At 45.5% G+C, this 21,918-nt stretch overlaps 3 protein-coding genes across 3 annotated transcripts; 1 reads left to right on the forward strand and 2 right to left on the reverse strand.

The window, feature by feature from the left end:
- Positions 1-2,785: 2,785 nt before the first annotated feature.
- LOC116989749 (histone H4-like) lies at positions 2,786-3,142 on the reverse strand. The gene has a single exon (XM_033047344.1). The coding sequence runs from the start codon at positions 3,140-3,142 to the stop codon at positions 2,831-2,833; it is 312 nt and encodes a 103-aa protein (XP_032903235.1). The 3' UTR covers positions 2,786-2,830.
- Positions 3,143-11,258: 8,116 nt separating this feature from the next.
- Positions 11,259-11,594, forward strand: LOC116989677 (histone H4-like). Its single transcript, XM_033047289.1, has one exon. It carries the CDS (start codon positions 11,283-11,285, stop codon positions 11,592-11,594), a length of 312 nt encoding a protein of 103 aa, XP_032903180.1. The 5' UTR covers positions 11,259-11,282.
- Positions 11,595-19,855: 8,261 nt separating this feature from the next.
- LOC116989753 (histone H2B-like) lies at positions 19,856-20,361 on the reverse strand. Its single transcript, XM_033047350.1, has one exon. The coding sequence runs from the start codon at positions 20,359-20,361 to the stop codon at positions 19,996-19,998; it is 366 nt and encodes a 121-aa protein (XP_032903241.1). The 3' UTR covers positions 19,856-19,995.
- Positions 20,362-21,918: the final 1,557 nt, after the last annotated feature.

The following is a 21,918-nucleotide window of genomic DNA, read 5'->3' on the forward strand; positions in this document are numbered from 1 at the left end:
TCGTGGGAACCTCGTACGATAACCGTATGGCATTCATGGACCACCGTGGCGCTAACGGCAGGTACTCGTGTAACTTGTTGACTCGGGAGAAAATTCAAGCAAGCTTGAATTTCTCCAAGAGTGACTTGTACACTTGTGGTTGAACATTGAAACATTATATGGACGTAGTGGTCAGTGCGATATCCGTAATAACTCTTGCGTTTACCGTGGGAACTCCTGCGAACGGTGAACCCGGAAGCTGGACAGAGGGGACAGAAGGTGAGTAAACTGGAATGAACATGCTGGTCGTTCTCTGCCCACACGATCTCTACGGAGCTTCCAGGCTGTTTATATATAAAAGAGCATTCCAAAAGTGTCTCACCAGCAATCTGCAGCCTTCAAGAGGTCTTTTTAAATGAAGTGTTTATTTCCAACGTCTGGTAAGTTTCGGTAGAATTGCCACCAGCGTTTAGAGAATATGTACCTGTGATTTTGTCCTATTTTTTTCTAATACTCATTAAATCAACGGGAGACTAAAAGTGGCATTTAGATAAACAAAGTTGCTGCCTTGGCGAATATCGATGCTATTATCTTTATGTAAACTGTGAGGGTTCGCAGCTGCCACAATGCGTCTGACGAGTTATACCAATGTAATTTGGCACAAGCTGGTTTAATTGTGGGAAAAACTCTTCAAAGCCCTTCCAAGATGGAGGAATTCCCCAGAAAGTAGCTTGTTTTCTTTTGTAGAACTTTCCTCTGTCAACGCATAGATCTACAGTTAGGGAACCAACTGCCGGTACTGATGTATTTGAGTGTTTCAGGGAATTTCCTCTGATTATTTTCAAGCTTTGTCCATCTCTTTTGAACTCATTTGATTCGATACTATTTGATTTTGGAATGGTGGTTACTTATTATATAAATTATGTGACCTATTTTCTGTTCCTATGATTCTCTAAGTACTTTGTTTATAAATTCTGAACTCGTGAATTCGAGATTTCAGTGGTTTTCTGTATGCGGCTCACTCAGATACACTTGGCACAATCCGGCTTTTCCCATTTGGACCGTATAAGCCGTTTACAATCGCGTTGGACTCACTACATTTCTATCATCTGTAATCGTTTAACATTGAGTATAAACGATTATATTTAATACTCGGAATACATATTGATTTTAGCGATGCCATATAACTTTCTCTGTATGTGAAGGGAACGATCGCTTCTAGTATGTTTACACCTCTCTGTAAAACATCCATTCTTAAAACGGTGGTCTCAATATCGCCAATGGAACATGTGTCAATGTGTCAAAGCACTTGTAATGCTTGTCTAAAAAAAGTGACATCATTTGTGCCACGTGATGATTTAACAACACTTCACAGTTCACAATGTTCATTCAAGATTTAACGGGAAAGCTCGGGAGATGGACAAGTCACTCGCACAAATAACAGAAATGCCGAGTACCCGTGGGAACTCTTTATCTACCCCCTGTTATATCGTGTGATATCGTGCTAGACCACGACCACTCGAGAGTCCGACCTCAGCCCGACTCGCTAGGACTTCAGCCCGACTTGCGCCGACCTCGAGGTTCCGTCCTTGGCCTGACTCACTTCAAATTTGATGTTCCGACCTGACTCGCTACGACCTCGATGCTCCGAAGGATGGGACTTCGCGCCGGATCTGTAGACCGCGGCGCCCTGTGTAGTGTCCTCCTTCGTCGTGTGTCCGGCGAGTCGGCCTGCTTGCATGTCTCTGCGGGATGCTGTGTCTTTGGAGTGGCGAGCTTATCTTAGTAACTGCTACTTCATAGCAATGATTATAGAGCAGAGCTCTGCTCTAAAATCTTTGCTTCACAGTGCGGTAATTTGCAACCTCATAGAATGACTGCAGACAGTTAGGACATCCAGCACAACCTGATAAATGAGAGTAACATTTACATTGGATACTCGATATGGATCATGTGCAGGCAAATGAGCTGAGTTTATCTTGGCATCGTTAGACACAGATGTTGTGGGCTCTGCTCCAAGTTCAATTACTGCAACAGTTCAAGGAGGCATCTCACCCCTACTTGTTCTAATGATGGTGAGGGATGGGCAATAAATGCTGCCCTTATGATGCTGCCCGGGTTACAAAAGGGAGATGTGAAGGGCAATTCGCAAAAAAACAGGTTGATTCTAAACCACAAAGCAAGACATGGTTTGAGGGCAGCCTTCCTTGAACGGTCTGAAGAAGGTTCCCGACCAGAACTCTCGCCTATCCATTTTCTCCAGAGATGCTGCTTGACCCGCTGGGTGTCTGCAACCCTGTGCCTTTTTTTTTCTCTGAGAAGGATACCATTGATTGGCACCTTGTCCACCATAATATCAATGTGGCCACGCTGCACAATTTATAGCAACTCCCCAAGATTTCTTCAGCAGCACCTCCCTAAACGGAAGCACAAAGGCAGCAAGTGCAATAGATCCGGCAAAGACTAATCAGACAATCTAATCAGATAACACCGGAACTGTGGTTACAATCATCATGGAAATCTAGCACACTTAAGGAGAGAAGGCAAAATGAATTGGTTGATAATAATCTCTCAAATTAGAAAGTGGTGTTAGATGTCATTTTAATCCGTTGAATTGGGAAGAATGTGATGTTACCATTTCTGTATATAAAGAAAATAAATTAGATGGAGATGGTGACCAGAGTCGAGGGGCAAAGTTTATTATTTTAACGTGAATTTAATGTTATAGATTTGCCATGTGTATGATAGAGCGTTTCTTGTTCGAAGCAGTTAAACTAGTTATCAGTCTTTTAGAATGATATGGTGGTTCTGAAAAGAACCTTTGGTTTTCTAATTACTTCTCATTTATTTTTTAGCCCCCGAAACCATACAATGTGCGTCCCTGACGTTTCAGTGCATACACCACGTCCATGGCTGTCACTGTCTTGCGTTTCGCATGTTCCGTGTAGGTTACCGAATCCCGGATTACATTCTCAAGAAAAACTTTCAAAACGCCGCGCACTTCCTCGTAGATGAGGCCAGAAATGCGCTTGACGCCACCTCGGCGAGCCAAACGACGTATAGCAGGTTTGGTGATGCCTTGGATGTTGTCACGGAGAACTTTACGGTGTCGCTTCGCACCACCCTTGCCCAACCCCTTCCCACCTTTCCCTCTACCGGTCATGATGCCAAATATCTGGTTAACAAGTGAAAAATAAACGGGTGCTTCACTTGTTCTTATACCGGATGCGCGGACCTGGGTGAAGAACAATGAGAAACGCGACGCAGTAAATATCACGTGTCTCATCCTTTGACGCAGGCCTATCACTGCCGACATCAAGTGAAATTAAATAAACAATGCACTTGCTCAACGGAAAAAATTTGCGTATATTTGTCGATTATCTTGCAATTTGTGACATTATATGATTAATTGCGACAACAGTTTCGTTTATATGGGAAATGAAATATTTTTTTTAAAGCGATGGATTTTATGCCAGGGAAACGAGTAATGTGAGGGAAACGATTGTAGTACTTTGGAACGAGATAAGGGTGTCTAGTCCTAATTTTGACCCTAAAATTACTTGAGTTACTATGGAACCATGGTTGCAACAAGGAAACTATCTCTTCGCATTGACCATTGGATTTACACTCCAGAACTGTTCTTCTAAAATTTCAAATTGGAAGAATGTGTTTGCAATTTCAATTTCCAAGTACATTGGGGTGCATAAATCATGTATATGCTTTTGTGCGTTCAACCCACCTCAACCACAAGACATCTCCATTCCATCTCCTTAACCATCGTGTTTTTCTCCATGGTAAAAAATCACTGCGCAGAAATACTCATCTCCTGAGTCACCACACGTCGATGCCCACCTCTATTTCTGAGGAGAACTATACTTTCACTGATCTGGCCTAATCTTCTGTCTGTATACATATTAGAAACGTAGAAAATAGGTGCAAGAGTAGGCCATTCGAGCCAGCACCGTCATTTGATATGATCATGGTTTATCATCCAAATTCAGTACCCCGTTCTTGTTTTATCCACATATCCATTGATTCCGTTAGAGCTGAAAGAACTCAAAGGGTCAGGCAGCAACTGTGGAGAGAATGGCCAGACAACGTTTCTTCTTACAGAGAGTCGTGAATCTCTGGAACTTTATTCCTTCGCAGGATGTGCAGGCGAGGTATTTAAAGAGTGGTCGATTTGTCTTAAATTTAACGAGGTAAAGCAAGGAATGAACAGCTATGGAGAACTGATGTAGACGAGTAGATGATGTCCATGACATTAGTGAATGGTGCAGCAGGCTTGAGGGGCAGAGTGGTCTATTCCTGCTCCGATTTTGTTATGTCCTTCTATACTTCTTCAACATGTTATAGATTCAGAGAGTTATGCAACTTGGAAACCGACCCTTCGGCCCAACTTGCTCATGCCATCCAAGATGCTCCATATCCACTAGTCCCACTTGCCCGCTGATGGCTGATATTAGAAACATAGAAAAATAGGTGCAGGAGTAGGCCATTCGGCCCTTTGAGCCAGCACCTGCATCTAGCTTATCCAATCCTTTAAGAATTGTATATGTTTCTATAAGAACAATATTACAAACCAAATACAATAATTTTCGCAGGGAATGGATGGATTGATCTGGATTAGTCTTTTCACAATTGCACATTGGTAGCTGACGGTGAAGGGCTGAGGTTGGAGTTCCCTAGATATGCTATATGTACTTTTCAAATCTTATCCTAAATGTTAGTCACTAATTGTTTGCAGAATTATATTAGGATTGGGAGCACGGGTGTTTGCATGAATACGTGTCTAGCATTTTAGATTCTGTGAGCTCATATGACAACTTCCTACAAAGATGAATTGATAATGGTGACAAACATTATCCATTTTAGCCGATTACATCTAAATTATAAGATGAGAAAAAATCTTACTATTTCATTTGAAGTGGAATAAATTACGTGAAGACATGAAATAGATGTATTACCTCTATTTTGTCAACAACTCACGGAATTTAAATGAAGATATTTGGACAGGCACGGGAGTTGGAAAGGTATGGAGATATGGACCAGGCTATAAATGGTAGTAGCTCGGTTGGGCAATGTGGTTGGCATGGATGATATATCATGAAGGGCCTGTTTCTATGCAAAACTCAAAGCGTCGGAGGAATTCAGCGAGTCAGGCAACATCTTTTGAGGATAAGGACAGACGATGTTTCAGGTCGGCCCTTCTTCAGATTGATCGCAATGGGGGGTGGGAGAAAGCTGAAAAAGAGGAGGGCGTGACAGCTCGATGTTTCTATGAATTAACATTTATCCGGGAGAAATTACCCTATTGTCAGTAGCTCCTAATAAAGATGTATGGGTGGCTCTGAAAAGAGCCTTTGTGTTTGGCTGTACGGGATTTGTCTACCTCTTTCTGACTACCCGTCGTTGCTGCCCCACAGCGCTGGAGGCAGGTCTCTTGGACCCTTTCTTGGCCGCCTTGCGCTTGCTGGGACTCTTGGCGGCCGGTTTCTTAGCCCTTCTCTGGGCGGCGGTCCTCTGGCCCATTTTCGTCGCAGGCGCTTTTTTCTTGGTGTTCCTTTTGTTCCGAACTTTGCCTTGTCCCTGTTCGCTCTCTGCCCCTCTCAGCTCCTTAACTCGCTCCGGGAGAGTAGCCGCGGAAGTGTCAGTGCCGTCCTCAGATGGACTGCTCTTGTTAGACTTGTTTGGCCAGGCGCCGACCTTGTCCGTCCTGCAGCTGGCTGCCGAGGTTTTCTTTACAGCGCCCAGCTTGGCGACCTGACGCTCCTTGGTGGCGGCCACAGCCTCCAGGATCTGCTCGGCCACGGCGGCCGCTGCGCCCTTCTGCGGGCGATAGGCCGCCTTCTTCTTCGTGGCAGCGAGTGCGACGGGAGGAGCCGAGGATACGGGACCACTGATGAGATCAGGAGGGATAGCGGCGGCAATATCCGCCTTGATGGGTGCGATCTCGGCCATCTCCACCTCTATCTGATGGACACCGCTGCGGAAGTGGCAGCTCAGTGCAGGATCACGCTTTATAAAAGCGAAAGGCGGACAGGGGAGAGACAATCCGTTGGCCACGCCCATAACGCCAGTGGAGCTGCCCAATCCACACTAAGCCGCGTCCCTGACCACCATCACCCACTCCATTTCCCACCTGGTTTCAATGCACCCTGTTTCATCCTTCAGCAAGCTTTAGATTGGTGTACCTTTATATTGAAATAAACTATGCACCATCGCTACGCTTCTGACAGGTTGTATTTCTTTACTTGCATGTATTGTTGACCATTGTAAATAAAAACAAGGAATTGAACCAAAAACTATGAACATCGAACCTTTGCTTTGTCAAGACATCTCACGCACTTCTCCTGATAAAATGCGTACTACAACACATGTGTAGACGTCGGTGAGAGTTGTTGGGGACATGTCGAACTTCCTCTTGCAAAGGGTCTCAAGCAAAGATAGGTCTTAAGTCTCGATCTCTACTGCTTCCGTGCCCAATATGAAGATTTCCATTTTAGGCATCAACGTATCACCCCTCCCCGTCTCCTGGATACATTTTGGGTCCATGGCGACTCCTAAGGTCAAAGAGTCACACAGCATGGAAACAGGCCCTACGTCCCAATTAGCCCAGGCCGAACTAACGTTGAACCTTCAATAATGGAAGTTCAACCATTTAACCTGTGAAAGACTCATTTATTAATTTCCACCTCCATTTACAGTGGAAAGATGAAATGAAGTCGAGCAAGGTGCTTATGTAAAGACTAACGAAGTCTGTTATATTGGATCAAGTTATGGTCAGGTTGCAAACTTCAGTCACATGCTCCATTTTCCTTTTTCAGCAATATTCAAACATGACTAATCTTTCACTTTCTTTGGACAAATAAATACAGCAAACATTGTGCAGCCAATAACTTACATCATACACATTACACCTTACAGATTCATAAATCATGAGGGGCATAGATAAGTTGAATTGCCACAGTATTTTCCCCAGGGTAGGTTCAAGGTGAAAGGGGAAAGATTTTGAGGGGACAGAAGATGATGGGTCTATGGAATGAGCTTCTTGAGTTAGCGCAAGCGGCAGGTACAGTTATAACAAGACTCCCAGGCAGCTAAACATACAAAGTAGATTTGGAAGAATATGGGCCAAAAGTAGGCAAAATATAGGGGGGTTGCGTGTAAGGTCATCGGGTCAAAGGGCGTGATGCACGGAGCAACTCAATCCATGTGGAGGACATGGCTGCCTCGGCACAGACTGTAAACACATGGAACGCGTACCTTCTTACCTGTTAAAAATCGCCGAAATTGTCTTTTTTTGCGCTATAAATATTTGTGGCTACTGTCATTGAAAGCGGGAATGTATCAGTATATTTGTTCTGAGCCTGAGCACCAAGGTGTACGCGGCCGAAGGAGCGCATCCATTTGGACAGCCCACACTCTCCACCCGGGGTCAGCGCTGTCCGGCCAAGGCCGCCCTCTGCCCCGTCTCCCCCTGTGGGCTGCACTGTCACGGGCTGTGTGTCGGCAGCGCCCACACACGGGGCCGGGTGAAGCGGTGCCGGGGGGAGCGGGACCGGGGCTGGGTGGAACGGGGCTGGGGCCGGCGGGAGCGGGGCCGGGTGAGGACGGGCCGCGGCTCTGGGCAATGTCAGCTGCAGCAGAGTTGGGGATGGTCTGCTCCCTCCGCCCACCCAGATTCACTGACCGCGCTGCACCGACACCCCGACCTCTTCCTTCTTGGTGGGCTTTGTCACCTCGGGCCGAAGGGCGTGTTTTGATGCTGTACAGCTCTATGACTGTCTGACTCTATAAATGATTATTTAGCCACCCATTTATGATTAGTGAGTTTTTCAAACATTTTTTGACTTGTTGCAAAAGGTACGTTTTTCAGGATATTGAGTGCAGGAGTTGGAATATCATGTCATGCCTGTATCTGAAATTGTTACGGTTGTACAGGACCACGCGTAGTGTAAATACTCTGTTTAATAATAAGCGAGTTTGGTATTCCGACTGCGCATGCCCAGGCCATAGGTCACAAGTGAAAAACACTCTCGGCAGCCGTGCCGCGGCATGCACACAGACCTGCGCATCATCCGCAGTCAGGATCGATCTCGGGTCTCTGGCGCCGCAATCGCTGGACCATCCCCGTCCGTCCCCTCCTGAGTGCCCCCCCCCTGCCGGGTTAACCTACAGCCCTGCCTGGACTTACAGGAACGACGGCCCAGGCTTACAGCCAGCACGAAGCAGCGCTAACTCCACCGCTCCGGGCTGGTGTCCCGTCAGTCCAGGCAGGGCTGGTAGGTAAACCCGACGAGACAGGCAGAGTTGAGTTGGATTTAGCACTGCTTCTCCGCGCTGGCAGTCTGACTCCCGACATCTCTGGCCGCCCCTGGACGGGGTGAGGGGCACCGGAGACCCGGGTTTGGTCCTGGCTGCAGATGAGGTGCAGGTCTGTGTCCATGGCTGCCGAGAATTTTTATTGCTTGTGACAAATCCCATGACTCCTTGCGATTTTCGGAATACCGAACTCGCTTGTTAACCAAAACAGCCCCGTCAAGTTAATATTTTACTACTACTACTGTGCCGTCGTTCGTGAGCACACCCCAATTCCACTCCAACTACAACTGCCTAATGGCCCACCCCCCTGACCACGTGATTGATCGGCCCAAATCACACGCTGTGCACGTGAGAGTTCGAGCCCGATAATTGAAAGTTCGAGTGACAAATGGCTTGACCACAAGTTGGCACCACAGGACCCCTCCCCCCAAAACTGGAGTAATGGAGGTGAGTAGGTTTACGAGTGAGGCGGCCTGATCTCATGTACATGTCTCCTATGCTCGGGGTCACAACCGGCAGAGTTGAGGGTGGGTGTGGTCGTAACGGTGGACTGTTATATCGGGGCTGTGCCACCTGCACTGGTTGATCAATGTCCAATTGTGTCGGCTTAAGATGATCCACGGAAACGGTCTCGTGCCTACTGCCCAAGTTGATGATGAAAGCCGAGGTGCCGTGTTGCAGCACCTGGAAAGGTCCTTAGAAAGGGTGCCCAACAACATATTTTATGGCATATCTTATCAGAGCAGACTGCACCACTGCCTCCTGCCTGAGCCAATCATAAGCCCCCCTTGTCTGCAACTTTTCCGCGCTACTAGCGACAAGGGGCGCATGTGGTCTACCCAACAGAATGAATCTGGCAAGCGTACATTGTTCACCAATGCTACGCTTTCCCATAGAATGACCTGAGAAAGGCTACGTTCCCAGGCAATGTGCACCGGTGCAAGGTCAATTCTAGGAGATAACGCGTCGGAATCTTGTTTTCAAGGGGCTATGGGATGTAGTGCTGCTCAATTAGTGAAATGACATGATTTATTTCAACAACAGTCGTTTGTTGTTGGTGGGAAATGACTCCATTTCACATTTTAGCTGAAATTGTCTGTTTAACCCTTGCGCTACAGTGGCTAATTAGGGATAGTCAATTTGTATGTGGGAGGTCACTTCTCATGAATTTGATTAAGTTTTCTGAATTCAATCTCATGTGATTCTCTTTCCTTTGGAGTCGGGTAAGATGCTGATAACAGTTTTAGACATAAAAGGTGGCTGGGCGGTAGAGCTATTGCTTTACTGCACCAGACACTCTGGTTCAATCCTGACTATGGGTGCTTGTCTACCGGGGGGGGGGGGGGGACAACAGAGGAGCAAGCGCAGGGTTCTTTGTAACTATATCAGCACCGTTTATGTGGTGATTATTTGCACTCCTTGGGTGTGCAAGCAAAGAATTTCACTGTGCCTTGTCCATTCCATTCCAGACAGATTCTTTTAAATGTATTCAACTGCTTTTGTTTAGGAAATTGCTGCATAGACACCAGCTCTTCCATTTCTCTGCACTACAGTATTTTAAAGGTAGTATAAAGGAACTGCAGATACTGGTTAATATAACAAAATGACACAAAGTGCTGGACCGGCATTCCGGTATGGCCAGAGGGCATGTGGATGTCCTTTAATCCCGAGTGACCATCTTCCCTGCTAATTCCCACCCAGTCCCTCCAACTCACTTCACAGGAGGTATACTGAACAAGAGTTTACCCTCACTACTGGACGATTTACATCCTCTTAAGCAACTTTTACTTCCTCTCGATCTTCCTCTGCTTTGTCCGGCACATCTGTGATTCAGGCACGGTGGGACCACAAAAATTGACCACTCAACCACGCACATGAAAATGTTGACCCTTTTATTTCTATCGGTTATCAACTGACGTGTCGAACAAAAGGATCTGAAGGTTTATTACAACTCGAGTTAAGCATGCATGCAAATCATTGACTTCTAATAACTTCTCATTTGTTTTACTATTCCAACTTATCACTTCTTAAACTAAATCATAAAATGTATAACTTGGACAGATATTACCCATATGAATGAATTGCCAGATTCATTCTGTTGGTAGGGCATAGTCTTCTCTGAATTTCGAACTCAGGGCTCTCCTTGGGGTAAGGAGGGAGAGATAGGTCAGCCATGATTTAATGGCAGAATAGACGTGATGGGCCAAATGGCCTAATTCTGCTCCTATAACATGATTTTATGAATTCGGGGGGTCAGGCAGCATCTCTGGGGAACATGAATACTGGTGGGCGATGTCTCCGGTCGAGACCCTTTTTCAGACTCTGAAGAATTTTCTTCCAAAATGTTATCTCTTCCATGTTCTTCAGAGATGCTGCCTGACATGCTGAGGTGCTCCAGCGCTTTGAATCATAATGTTTTAAAATAATTTGATTGGGAATAAATCCAGTGCAGGTAGAAATTGAAATGTAATTGCAAACAAAATCTTTCCATTTGAGAGATTAAAAGAGCAGTTTCGAGTGGGGTCTGGAGTGTAATTCCAATGGCCTATGTCAATAAATGTATTCCTTGCAGGAACCATTGTTCAAGAGGAAGTAATTTAGTGGGTTAAAATTTGGATGAAAGTCAAGAACTGTATCTGGTTTCCAAGCATTACGCGTTTCTCTCCCATAAAATGGCAAGGTTTATAAAACAAACTTTCATTTCCCACCAACAACAAACGACTGTTGTTGGAATAAATCATATACTTTCAGAAATTGCAAGGAAGTGTGCAAATATGCATTTTTGTTCCTGTGAGGAAGAGCATTGTTTATTCAATTTCACTTGACGTCGACAGTGACGTTTATCCCCAGGAAGATGAATCACGTGATATTTACTGGATACCGCTTCCTTCTTCTTCTTCACCCAGGTCCGCACAGCCGGTATTAGAACCAATCGAGGAACCCATTCATTTACACTTGTCAACCGGCGATTTGGTATCATGTCAGGTAGAGGAAAAGGTGGGAAGGGGTTGGGCAAGGGTGGTGCAAAACGGCACCGTAAAGTCCTCCGTGATAATATTCAAGGCATCACCAAACCTGCCATTCGTCGTTTGGCTCGCCGAGGTGGCGTCAAGCGTATTTCTGGCCTCATCTACGAAGAAGTGCGCGGCGTTTTGAAGGTTTTCCTTGAGAATGTCATCCGGGATTCAGTAACCTACACGGAACATGCGAAACGCAAGACAGTGACAGCGATGGACGTGGTGTATGCACTGAAACGCCAGGGGCGCACCTTGTATGGGTTCGGGGGCTGAAAGATAAATGAAAAGTTATGATCAAAGGTCCTTATTAGGACCACCACATAATTCTTAGAGACCGACAACTTGGTCTAAATACTTTGATAACAGTCTACCCTAATGTATGATATTAAATCGCAATTTCTCATATTTTCGGTTTCCCCCTCGACTCTGGGTCTGGTCACATTACTGTTTTGGTAATGGCAACGTTTCACATTCTTGCCAATGCCACGGACTAAAATGACGAATCTAACCACTATATAATTTCAGAGGTTATTATCAAGGTAATTCCTTTTCCCTTCTCTCCTTGTTGAAAGTGCTTGTTTTTTCCTGATGGTTGTAACGTCACAGTTTCAGGATCACACTTAACATAATTTACGTGAACATCCATCACAGTGTGTCTCCAACACCTCCTCACTGTGATGGAAGGCAAAGTCTTATCTGTTCCCTTTATTCTTCACCCGCGGTCCAACTGCAGCGTCTAGGCCAACTGGGGCTCCGATGTTAGAGCCCCCGGCAGGAGATGGTAAATCCCGTGGCCACTAACCCGCACCGGACGTGTCCTTGCAACCGCGCGATTCCAGCAGGAGAAGCTGCCGTTGCGGGAGCTCCGAAAAGCCGCCTCCCACCAGGGACCTGGAGCTCCCGATGTTCCTGTCCACTGAGCCTGCAGCCGGAGCTTCCGAAGCTCCAAAGTCGGGTCGTAGCCGAGCGCCATCACAGCTCTCCCCGCTCCGAAGAAGGCTAGCTCCGCGATGTCAGGTCCTCAGGTCCGCGACTGTAGCCCTCAGGTTGGTCCCGGCCGCCGCCGGCTCCACGATGTTAGGCCGAACGACACCGGAGACCCGACAGGGAAAAAGTCGGGTCCCCGTACAGGGAAGAGACTAACATAGAAACATAGAAAATAGATGCAGGAGTAGGCCATTCGGCCCTTCGAGCCTGCACCGCCATTCAATATGATCATGGCTGATCATCCAACTCAGTATCCTGTACCTGCCTTCTCTCCATACCCCCTGATCCCTTTACCCACAAGGGCCACATCTAACTCCCTCTTAAATATAGCCAATGAACTGGCCTCAACTACCTTCTGTGGCAGAGAATTCCACAGATTCACCACTCTCTCTGTGAAAAATGTTTTCCTCATCTCGGTCCTAAAATATTTCCCCCTTATCCTTAAACTGTGACCCCACATCCCCCCCCTCCATCCCCCACATATACACAGCTAAAAAATAATAAAAAGTAAGCTCAAAACATACATTTAACAAGACAAAAATAAAAAAAAAGACGGACGACTGTAGTTGAGCCGCTGCCGTTAGACGCCGCCACACCACACGTCGGGACGTACTCCCCTAATGAAAGTAAACTTAGTATTATGAATTAATTTTTGTATTGTCAATATACTGAATGCAGTTACATGGGAGGTTTTTCACCATTGTGACTGATCACAAGCCTCTGATGGGACTGTTTGGTGACCACAAACCTGTAAGCCCAATGGCCTCTGCCCGGGTAGCAAGATGGCATATGATCCTGTCTGTCTACAGTTATATGATTGTCCATCTGGAAGGCAAGAAACACCAGAATGTCGATGCGTTGTTGCGCTTTCCGATCCACGAAGAGGACTCTTCATGGAATCACCCTGAGCTCGCGGAGCTCGATGAAGCACCAGAGGCACGCAGCAACTTGCTCACCGATCTGGACACACGCCCTGTTGATGCACAGGAAGTGAAGAGAGCTACCAAGAAGGACAGAGTTCTCTCAAAGGTGAGGAGCCACATCATGGAAGGGTGGCCATGTGCAAGGAATCTTCCAGAGGAGTAAAGCCAGCAAGAAAGAAGAGCTGTCAGTGGTGGATGACATTATCCTGTGGGGATCACGAGTGGTCATCCCAGATAATCTTGAGATGAGGACTAGAATCCTTGAAGAACTTCATAGCACGCACCCTGGCATCGTGAAAATGAAGGCATTGGCAAGATCAAACGTCTGGTGGCCCGAATCAACAAAGAGTTGGAACAACAAGTGAGAAGTTGCCCAAGCTGACAGCAGAGTCAACATAGTCCGGTGGCAGCCATCCATGGGAGTTTCCTGAGAAACCGTGGAGTAGGATTCACTGTGATTATGCCAGCCTGGACGAAGAGAATTTGCTGATTGTGGTCGATGCTCACAGTAAATGGATTGAAGCCATTCGGGTGAGACACGCAACATCAGCAGTAACAGTGATTGCCCTGAGACGGTTGTTTGCAACTCATGGGTTACCGGAAACGGTGGTAACAGACAACGGTACGCAGTTTGTGTCTGAGGAATTTGCCAGGTTCCTCAGTAGCAACAACATCTGCCGTATTCAAACATCACCCAAACACCCGTCCAGCAACGGACTAGCCAAAAGAGGTGTACAGACGGTGAAAGCAGGTGTGAAGAAAGAGAAAGGATCGGACCTGGAACTAACGCTCTAGAAGTTCTTGTTGACGTACAGATTCACACCTCAAGAAACGAATGGAAAGTCACCCAGTGAACTGATGTTCAGACGAAAGATCCGCACTAAACTTGACAGTCTGCGACCCGATCTCAGCTTATCTGTCAGCAAATTAAGCAAGCTTCAATGAAACAGGCAGCAGATCGAGGAAGCGAGGAATGAGTCTTTGAAATGAATAACATGGTCAAGAACTTCACTTCAGGCCCTACTTGGCTTTATGGGATGATAGAAGAAGCAATCAGTGAAGTCATGTACAACATAAAGTTGAATGAAGGAAGAGTCGTGCGTCGTCATGTCGATCAAATAAGAGCATCCTGACCAAAAGGTGACAAGCACGCCGGTGTCCAGCTAAGAGAAGGGGGTCAACCAAGCGAGGAGCCACTGATAGTTATGTCTACTCCAACAGCTGGTGTAGATCCTGAAGGAAATTCAGAGAGCGGGGAACCTCTAGCCCCTAGTGATAATATATCATCACAACCAGAGCCTGATGTCTCAGATAACGTGCAAAGGCTGACACAGGCAGAGAGACAAAGGTCTGATAGGACAAAAAGAACACCCAAAAGATTTGAGGATTTTGTTCTTTATAAATGATATCACATAAAGCAAGGTGTAATGGATTTGGTTTAAGGAAGGTGGGTGGAATGTAAAAATTATAAGTGCTAAGTTTAGGTATGATTATTACAGTTATGAGGATGTATTGTAAGATGACTTTAATAATACAATTTTGGAACAGTGTATTAATCAATTATATTTTTGGTAAAGAGCATCTACCGTGAAGGTGAAATTGTGTTACCTGCTTCCAAGTTAAAGGGGGAGTTGTGTTGTGTATGAAATATGATTAACATATTTAAGGTCGTGCGCAATTGATGCATGCACAGGAGAGACTCTTCGTGGCGTTCAGAATAAAATAAGCTTGTTAGTTTACTCCCGTGTCCAAGTATTATTTAAAGTCCGTTCCCAGCACCAAATACACCACAGGTTACTAATATAATCAGGGTATAGCCCACTATATTATCAAGATATTAAACACAGAACAAGTTATTGCGTCACATTACAGTACTAATACCAAATTGCAGACAATCATTCAAACCATGGTACCTGCAAATGATAGATTCAAAGTTTTAGCAAAAGTGAAGTTTTATTTTAAACTCTTCCCACAAACACATTCATTTTGTTGCAATTACACATCTATTTATTTTATGTATTTTACAAAGGCAGAATAAACATTCCTTCTCAAAATAAGCTCACACATAAAATGTGTTGTGATGTTGCCAGGTACATCTACTGCACATGACTATATAATACTTAATAATAATAATAATAATAATAATAATAATACATTTTATTGTCATTGCACATAAGTGCAACGAGATTTGGTATGCAGCCTCCATCCGATGTCATAACTTAAATAACTAATACAATTTAGATTTAGATACCCCGTGAACATGGTTTGTAAAAAGAACATTAAAACAGTAAACAGTCAAAACAGACTAAAGTGCAGATGTGTCTGTACGACGTGACCATCCGAGGGAGACAGTACATGGGGGTGGGGGGCACTCAGCAGGGCCGGTTCAGAGCAGCTATAGCTCTGGGAATGAAGCTGTTCCTGAGTCTGGAGGTGCGGGCGTAGAAGGCCTTGTAATGTCTGCCGGAAGGTAGGAGTTCGAACAGTCCATTACAAGGGTGTGAGGAGTCTTTATGGATGCTGACGGCCTTCCTGAGGCACCGTGTGTGGTAGATGCCCTCCAAGGCTGGTAGCAGTGTCCCAATAATCTTCTGTGCTCTGTGGACGACGTGCTGAAGGGTTCTCCTCTCCACCTCCGTGCAGCTGAGATCTAAAATCCTATAGCGGAGCAAGATGTCCTACTCCTATGCAAAACACGTATAACGGTCATGGGCAGATTCATGGGCAATTATAGGACCCATTTCAGTAACCAGCTTCCGTACTAATAAATAATTGTTGTGAATGGTTTAAAGTTCAAATCCCCTGTTGTTTCCTCATCAACATTTTAAATGACTGATTTCCAGAGGAGTTGGCAGTTCTGTACATCCCGTTGTACTTCCCATTTTCCCAACTTGATACCATTTAGATAATAATATGCCATCCTGTTTTTTACTACCAAAGAGGATAACCTCACATTTAACCGCATTAAACTGCATCTGCCATGCATCTGCCCACTCACCCAACCTGTCCAATCACGCTGCATTCTCATAGCACCCTCCTCACAGTTCACACTGCCATACAGCTTTGCGTCATCTGCAAATTTGCTAATGTTACTTTGAATCCCTTCATCTAAACCATTGATGTATATTGTAAATAGCTGCGGTCCCAGCACCGAGCCTTGCGGTACCCCACTAGTCACTGCCAGCCATTCTGAAAGGGACCCGCTAATCCCTACTCTTTGTTTCCTGTCTGCCAACCAATTTTCTATCCATGTCAGCACTACCACCAATACCATGTGGCCTAATTTTGCACACTAATCTCCTATGTGGAACCTTAACAAAAGCTTTCCGAAAGTCCAGGTACACTACATCCACTGGCTCTCCCTTGTCCATTTTCCCAGTTACATCCTCCAAAAATTCCAGATTAGTCATGCATGATTTCCCCTTCGTAAATCCATGCTGACTCGGACCAATCCTCTTACTTCTATCCAAATGTGCTATTATTTCATCTTTTATAATTGACTCTAGCATTTCCTCACCACTGATGTCAGGTTAACTGGTCTATAATCACCTATTTTTTCTCTCCTTCCTTTCTTAAAAAGTGGGATAACATTAGCTACCCTACAATCCACAGGAACTGATCCTGAATCTATAGAACATTGGAAAATTATCACCAATGCATCCACGATTTCTAGTGCCACTTCCTGAAGTAGCCTGGGATGCAGACCATCAGGCCTTGGGGATTTATCAGCCTTCAGTCCCATCAGTTTACCCAACACCATTTCCTGCCTAATGTGGGTTTCCTTCAGTTCATCTGTCACCCCAGATCCTCTGGCTACTAGTACATCAGGAAGATTGCTTGTGTCCTCCTTAGTGAAGACAAATTCAAAGTACCTGTTCAACTCATCTGCCATTTCCACATAATAAATTCACCTTTTTCAGTCTTCAATGGTCCAACTTTGGTCTTAACTAGTGTTTTCCTCTTCACATACCTAAATAAGCTTTTACTATCCTCCTTTATATTCTTGGCTAGCTTACCTTGGTACCTCATCTTTTCTCCCCGTACTGTCTTTTTAGTTATCTTCAGCTCTTTAAAAATTACCCAATCCTATTGCTTCTCGCTCATCTTTGCTACGAGGCACATGACAGCCCGCTTGGAGTTTGCCAAAAGGAATGAGAAACACGATTCTCTGGTCTAATGATACCAAGATTGAACTCTTTGGCCTGAATGCCAAGCGTCACGTCTGGAGAAAACCAGGCACCGCTCATCACCTGGCCAATACCATACCTGCGGTGAAGCATGATGGTGGCAGCATCGTGCTGTGGGGATGTTTTTCAGTGGCAGGAACTGGGAGACCAGTCAGGATTGAGGGAAAGATGAACGGAGCAAAGTACAGAGAGATCCTTGATGAAAACCTGCTCCAGAGCATTCTGGACCTCAGACTGGGGCAGAGGTTCACCTTCCAACAGGACAACGACCCTAAGCACCACAGCCAAGACAATGCAGGAGTGGCTTCGTGCCAAGTCTGTGAATGTCCTTGAGTGGCCCAGCCAGAGCCCGGACTTGAACCCAATCAAACATTTCTGTAGAGACCTGGAAATAGCTGTGCAGCTACGCTCCCCATCCAACCTGACAGAGCTTGAGAGGATCTGCAGAGAAGAATGTGAGAAATTACCCAAATACAGGTGTGCCAAGCATGTAGCGTCCTACATAAGAAGACTTGAGAATGTAATCATTGCCAAAGTGCCTCAACAAAGTACTTTGTAAAGGGTCTGAATACTTATGTAAATTGGATATTTCAGTTATTTAATTTTAATTACTTTGCAAACATTTCTAAACACCTGTTTTCACTTTTTAATTATGGGGTATTGTATGTAAATTGATGATAAAAACATGGATTTAATTAAAGTAAAATTCATTTTGAAAAGCTGGAGGCTGTTACGATAGCAGCATTTAAAAGGCGTTTAGATTGGCATGAACAAATGCAGTGAATAGGGAGATTTTGATAATGTACAGGCAAATGCAATCAGTTTAACTTGGCATCATGTTTGGCACAAACAATGCACTCCTGTGGTGTGCTGCTCTGTGTTCTAACATACTTTGTACATTCTCTGTGGAAGAAAACCAATCAAATCAAAAGCAAAAAAACATATCTGCAGGTGCTGAACATCTGAAGTTAAATTCAGAAATGTTGCGAATGTTGCAGGTCAGGCAGTCCTTGAGGATAAAGAAAATCTGAATATTTCAAGTCCTTGGTCTTCCTTTAGAATGATGAAAAGTTTGAAATTAAATACGTTTTAAATACTATAAAAGGAGAAGGATTGGGAGAACAATTGACATGTCTGCGGTTGAGTGGTTTCAAATCTGGAACAGAAGTACGTTGACCGAGATGGAAAAAAGTAGAGGATATAAGATCTGCTATAAGATCTGTGGGTACACCCGAATACGGGCATCGCTTCTTCGGCCATGAGTATCATTAACTCTTTCGTCGGTGACATCTTTGAGCACCTCGCCTCCGAGGCTTCCCGCTTTATCCGGTAGAGCAAACGGCAGACCATCTCTTCTAGGGAGATCCAGACCTCCCTGCTGCCCGGGAACTGTCCAAGCACGCTATTTCTGAAGGAACAAAAGCGGTCAGCAAATACACCGGCTGCAAATAGACACTTGCTTCACCACAACACAATTCAAAGGCTCTTTTCAGAGCCACTTAGAAGAACGCTAAAGGACGACAAACACTTTTTTTTTGTGGTTAACAGAAAGCGCGCAGGATCTCATGAAATAAAACTTCATGAGTACTTGTATCAGACATTAACTCTCCCATCTTCACCCTTTTCCGCCTTCCAGAGACCGTTCCCTCCACAACTCCCTGGTTAACTCATCCCCTTCCCACCTAAACCACCCCCTCCCCAAGTACTTTCCCTCACTACGCAAGGAGATGCAACACCTCTCCCTGTACCTCCTCCCTCGACTTTGTCCAGGGACCTCGACAGTCCTTTCAGGTTAGGTAGAGGTTCACTTGCACCTCCTCTAACCTCATCTACTGAATCCGTTATTCAACGTGTGGTCTCTTACAGGCAAGAACAAACATAGACTGGGTGATCGTTTCGCTGAACACCTTCGCTCAGTCTGACTGGGTGACTGATCAGTCGCTGATCAGATCAGATCAGTAGAGTTGCTGCCTTACAGCCCCAGTGAACCGGGTTCGATCCTGACTACGGGTACTTTGTCTGTAAGGAGTTTGTACATTCTCCACATGACCTATGTGGGCTTTCCCCAGGTGCTCAGCTTCCTCTCACACTCCAAAGACGTACAGGTTTGTAGGCGAATTGGCTTGGTAAAATTGTACATTTGTGTAGGATAGTGTTAATGTGCGAAGGGCCTGTTTCCACTCTGTATCTTTGATAAACTGAACTCACGTTATTGTGTTCGGATTTTTGCATGTATTGAAATAATATACAATTAAAAACAACTACAATATAAAACAATTACATTTGTTTAGATTCATAAATAGCAACATGATAAAATCTTGCTCTAATTTCTGAGCGACACACACACATACGGAGAAAGTAATTGTGGACTTTCCGCGGTTTTCCAACTTAGGAATTCTGCAGTTATGCGGGGTGTATCCCGGCCAGCGGATGCTTAAATCTGGAAGAAACAAGGTTATTAAATTCGAAGAGCAACGTGTTTGAATTACTTGACATTTTACTCTTTATCGAAAATGTACGTGGTTCTGAAAAGAACCGTTGGGTTTTCAATTTGTTTTGTCCGTACCCAGTGGATATTTATTTGGAGTTGGTGTACTTGGTAACCGCCTTTGTCCCTTCAGACACGGCGTGTTTGGCCAGCTCCCCGGGCAGAAGTAGGCGGACGGCGGTCTGGATCTCCCGGGAGCTGATGGTCGACCGCTTGTTGTAATGGGCCAGGCGGGACGCCTCGCCCGCGATGCGCTCAAAAATATCATTGACGAACGAGCTCATAATGCCCATGGCCTTGGAAGAGATGCCGGTGTCAGGGTGAACCTGCTTCATCACTTTGTAGATGTAGATGGAGTAACTCTGTTTCCTCGACTTCTTGCGTTTTTTGCCCACTGGCTTCGGTAAGGTTTTCTTAGCGCCCTTCTTGGGAGCTGTTTTCGGCTGCTCAGGCATTTTCTCAGAGGATTTCAAACGAAGACAGAAACAGTTATTCGGAGCGCGGATTAAATAGACAGCGCCGTCGCCCTATGCTAATGTAGGATGGAGCAGGAACAAATTCTATTGGTCAGTTTGAGATACGAATAATTACAACTTTCAGACGTTCTGATTGGATATCTGAGGGGGACGCAACATTCCCTCCTTCCACCAATTAGAAGTCGTTCGCATTACCCTGGATTCTGTCCGGTCCACACCATATCTTTGGTTCACACTGCGGACTGAGAATTGGAGCCGTTCAACCCCTGTTGAATCCCCTCCAGTAACGTGACTCACTGGTCGATCGTTCCCAGGTTTTCCTGTGTAAGCCTTCTTAATAGAAGCACAACATCGGCCAATCCCAAATCTTCTGGCATCTCACGGGTGGCTTACATAGACATAGAAACATAGAAAATAGGTGCAGGAGTAGGCCATTCGGCCCTTCGAGCCTGCACCGCCATTCGATCTGATCATCCAACTCAGTATCCCATCCCTGCCTTCTCTCCATACACCCTGATTCCCTTTAGCCACAAGGGCCACAACTAACTCCCTCTTAAATATAGCCAATGAACTGGCCTCAACTACTTTCTGTGGCAGAGAATTCCACAGATTCACCATTCTCTGTGTAAAAAATGATTTTCTCATCTCGTTCCTAAAAGACTTCCCTCTTATCCTTAAACTGTGACCCCTAGTTCTGGACTTCCCCAACATCGGGAATAAACTTCCTGCATCTAGCCTGTCCAACCCCTTAAGAATTTTGTAAGTTTCTATAAGATCCCCCCTCAATCTTCTAAATTCTAGCGTGTACAAGCCGAGTCTATCCAGTCTTTCTTCATATGAAAGTCCTGCCATCCCAGGAATCAGTCTGGTGAGCCTTCTGTACTCCCTATATGGCAAGAATGTCTTTCCTCAGGTTAGGAGACCAAAACTGTACGCAATACTCCAGGTGTGGTCTCACCAAGACCCTGTACAACTGCAGTAGAACCTCCCTGCTCTTATACTCAAATCCTTTTGCTATGAATGCTAACATACCATTTGCTTTCTTCACTGCCTGCTGCACCTGCCTGAACAGCCGAGTTAATAGCACTTCAACTCCCCCTCCCATTCCCCGTCCGACCTCTCTGTCCTGGGTCTCCTCCATGGCCAGAGTGAGCAACACCGGAATTGATACATGGCTCTCAATCAGTGCCCCCACAATTTCTTCTCTAGCTTCATAAAGTGATGTAGCTGCTGAGGCTGCTGAGATTTTTACACCTTTTAAGGACATAACCTACTTGATTAACTCAGCTGGTACACAAAAATGCTGGAGAAACTCAGTGGGTGCAGCAACATCTATGGAGCGAAGGAAATAGGCAACGTTTCGGGCCAAAACCCTTCTTCAGACTGATAGGGGGTGGCGGGGAGAAGGAAGGAAAAAGGTGGAGGAGGAGCCCGAGGGCAGAGGGATGTGAGGAGACAGCCCGAGGGCTGAGGAAGGGGAGGAGACAGTAAGGGCTAACAAAATTGGGAGAATTCAATGTTCATGGCCGCAGGATG

The sequence above is a fragment of the Amblyraja radiata genome, chromosome 29 (assembly GCF_010909765.2).
Source record: "Amblyraja radiata isolate CabotCenter1 chromosome 29, sAmbRad1.1.pri, whole genome shotgun sequence".
Classification (NCBI taxonomy): Eukaryota; Metazoa; Chordata; class Chondrichthyes; order Rajiformes; family Rajidae; genus Amblyraja; species Amblyraja radiata.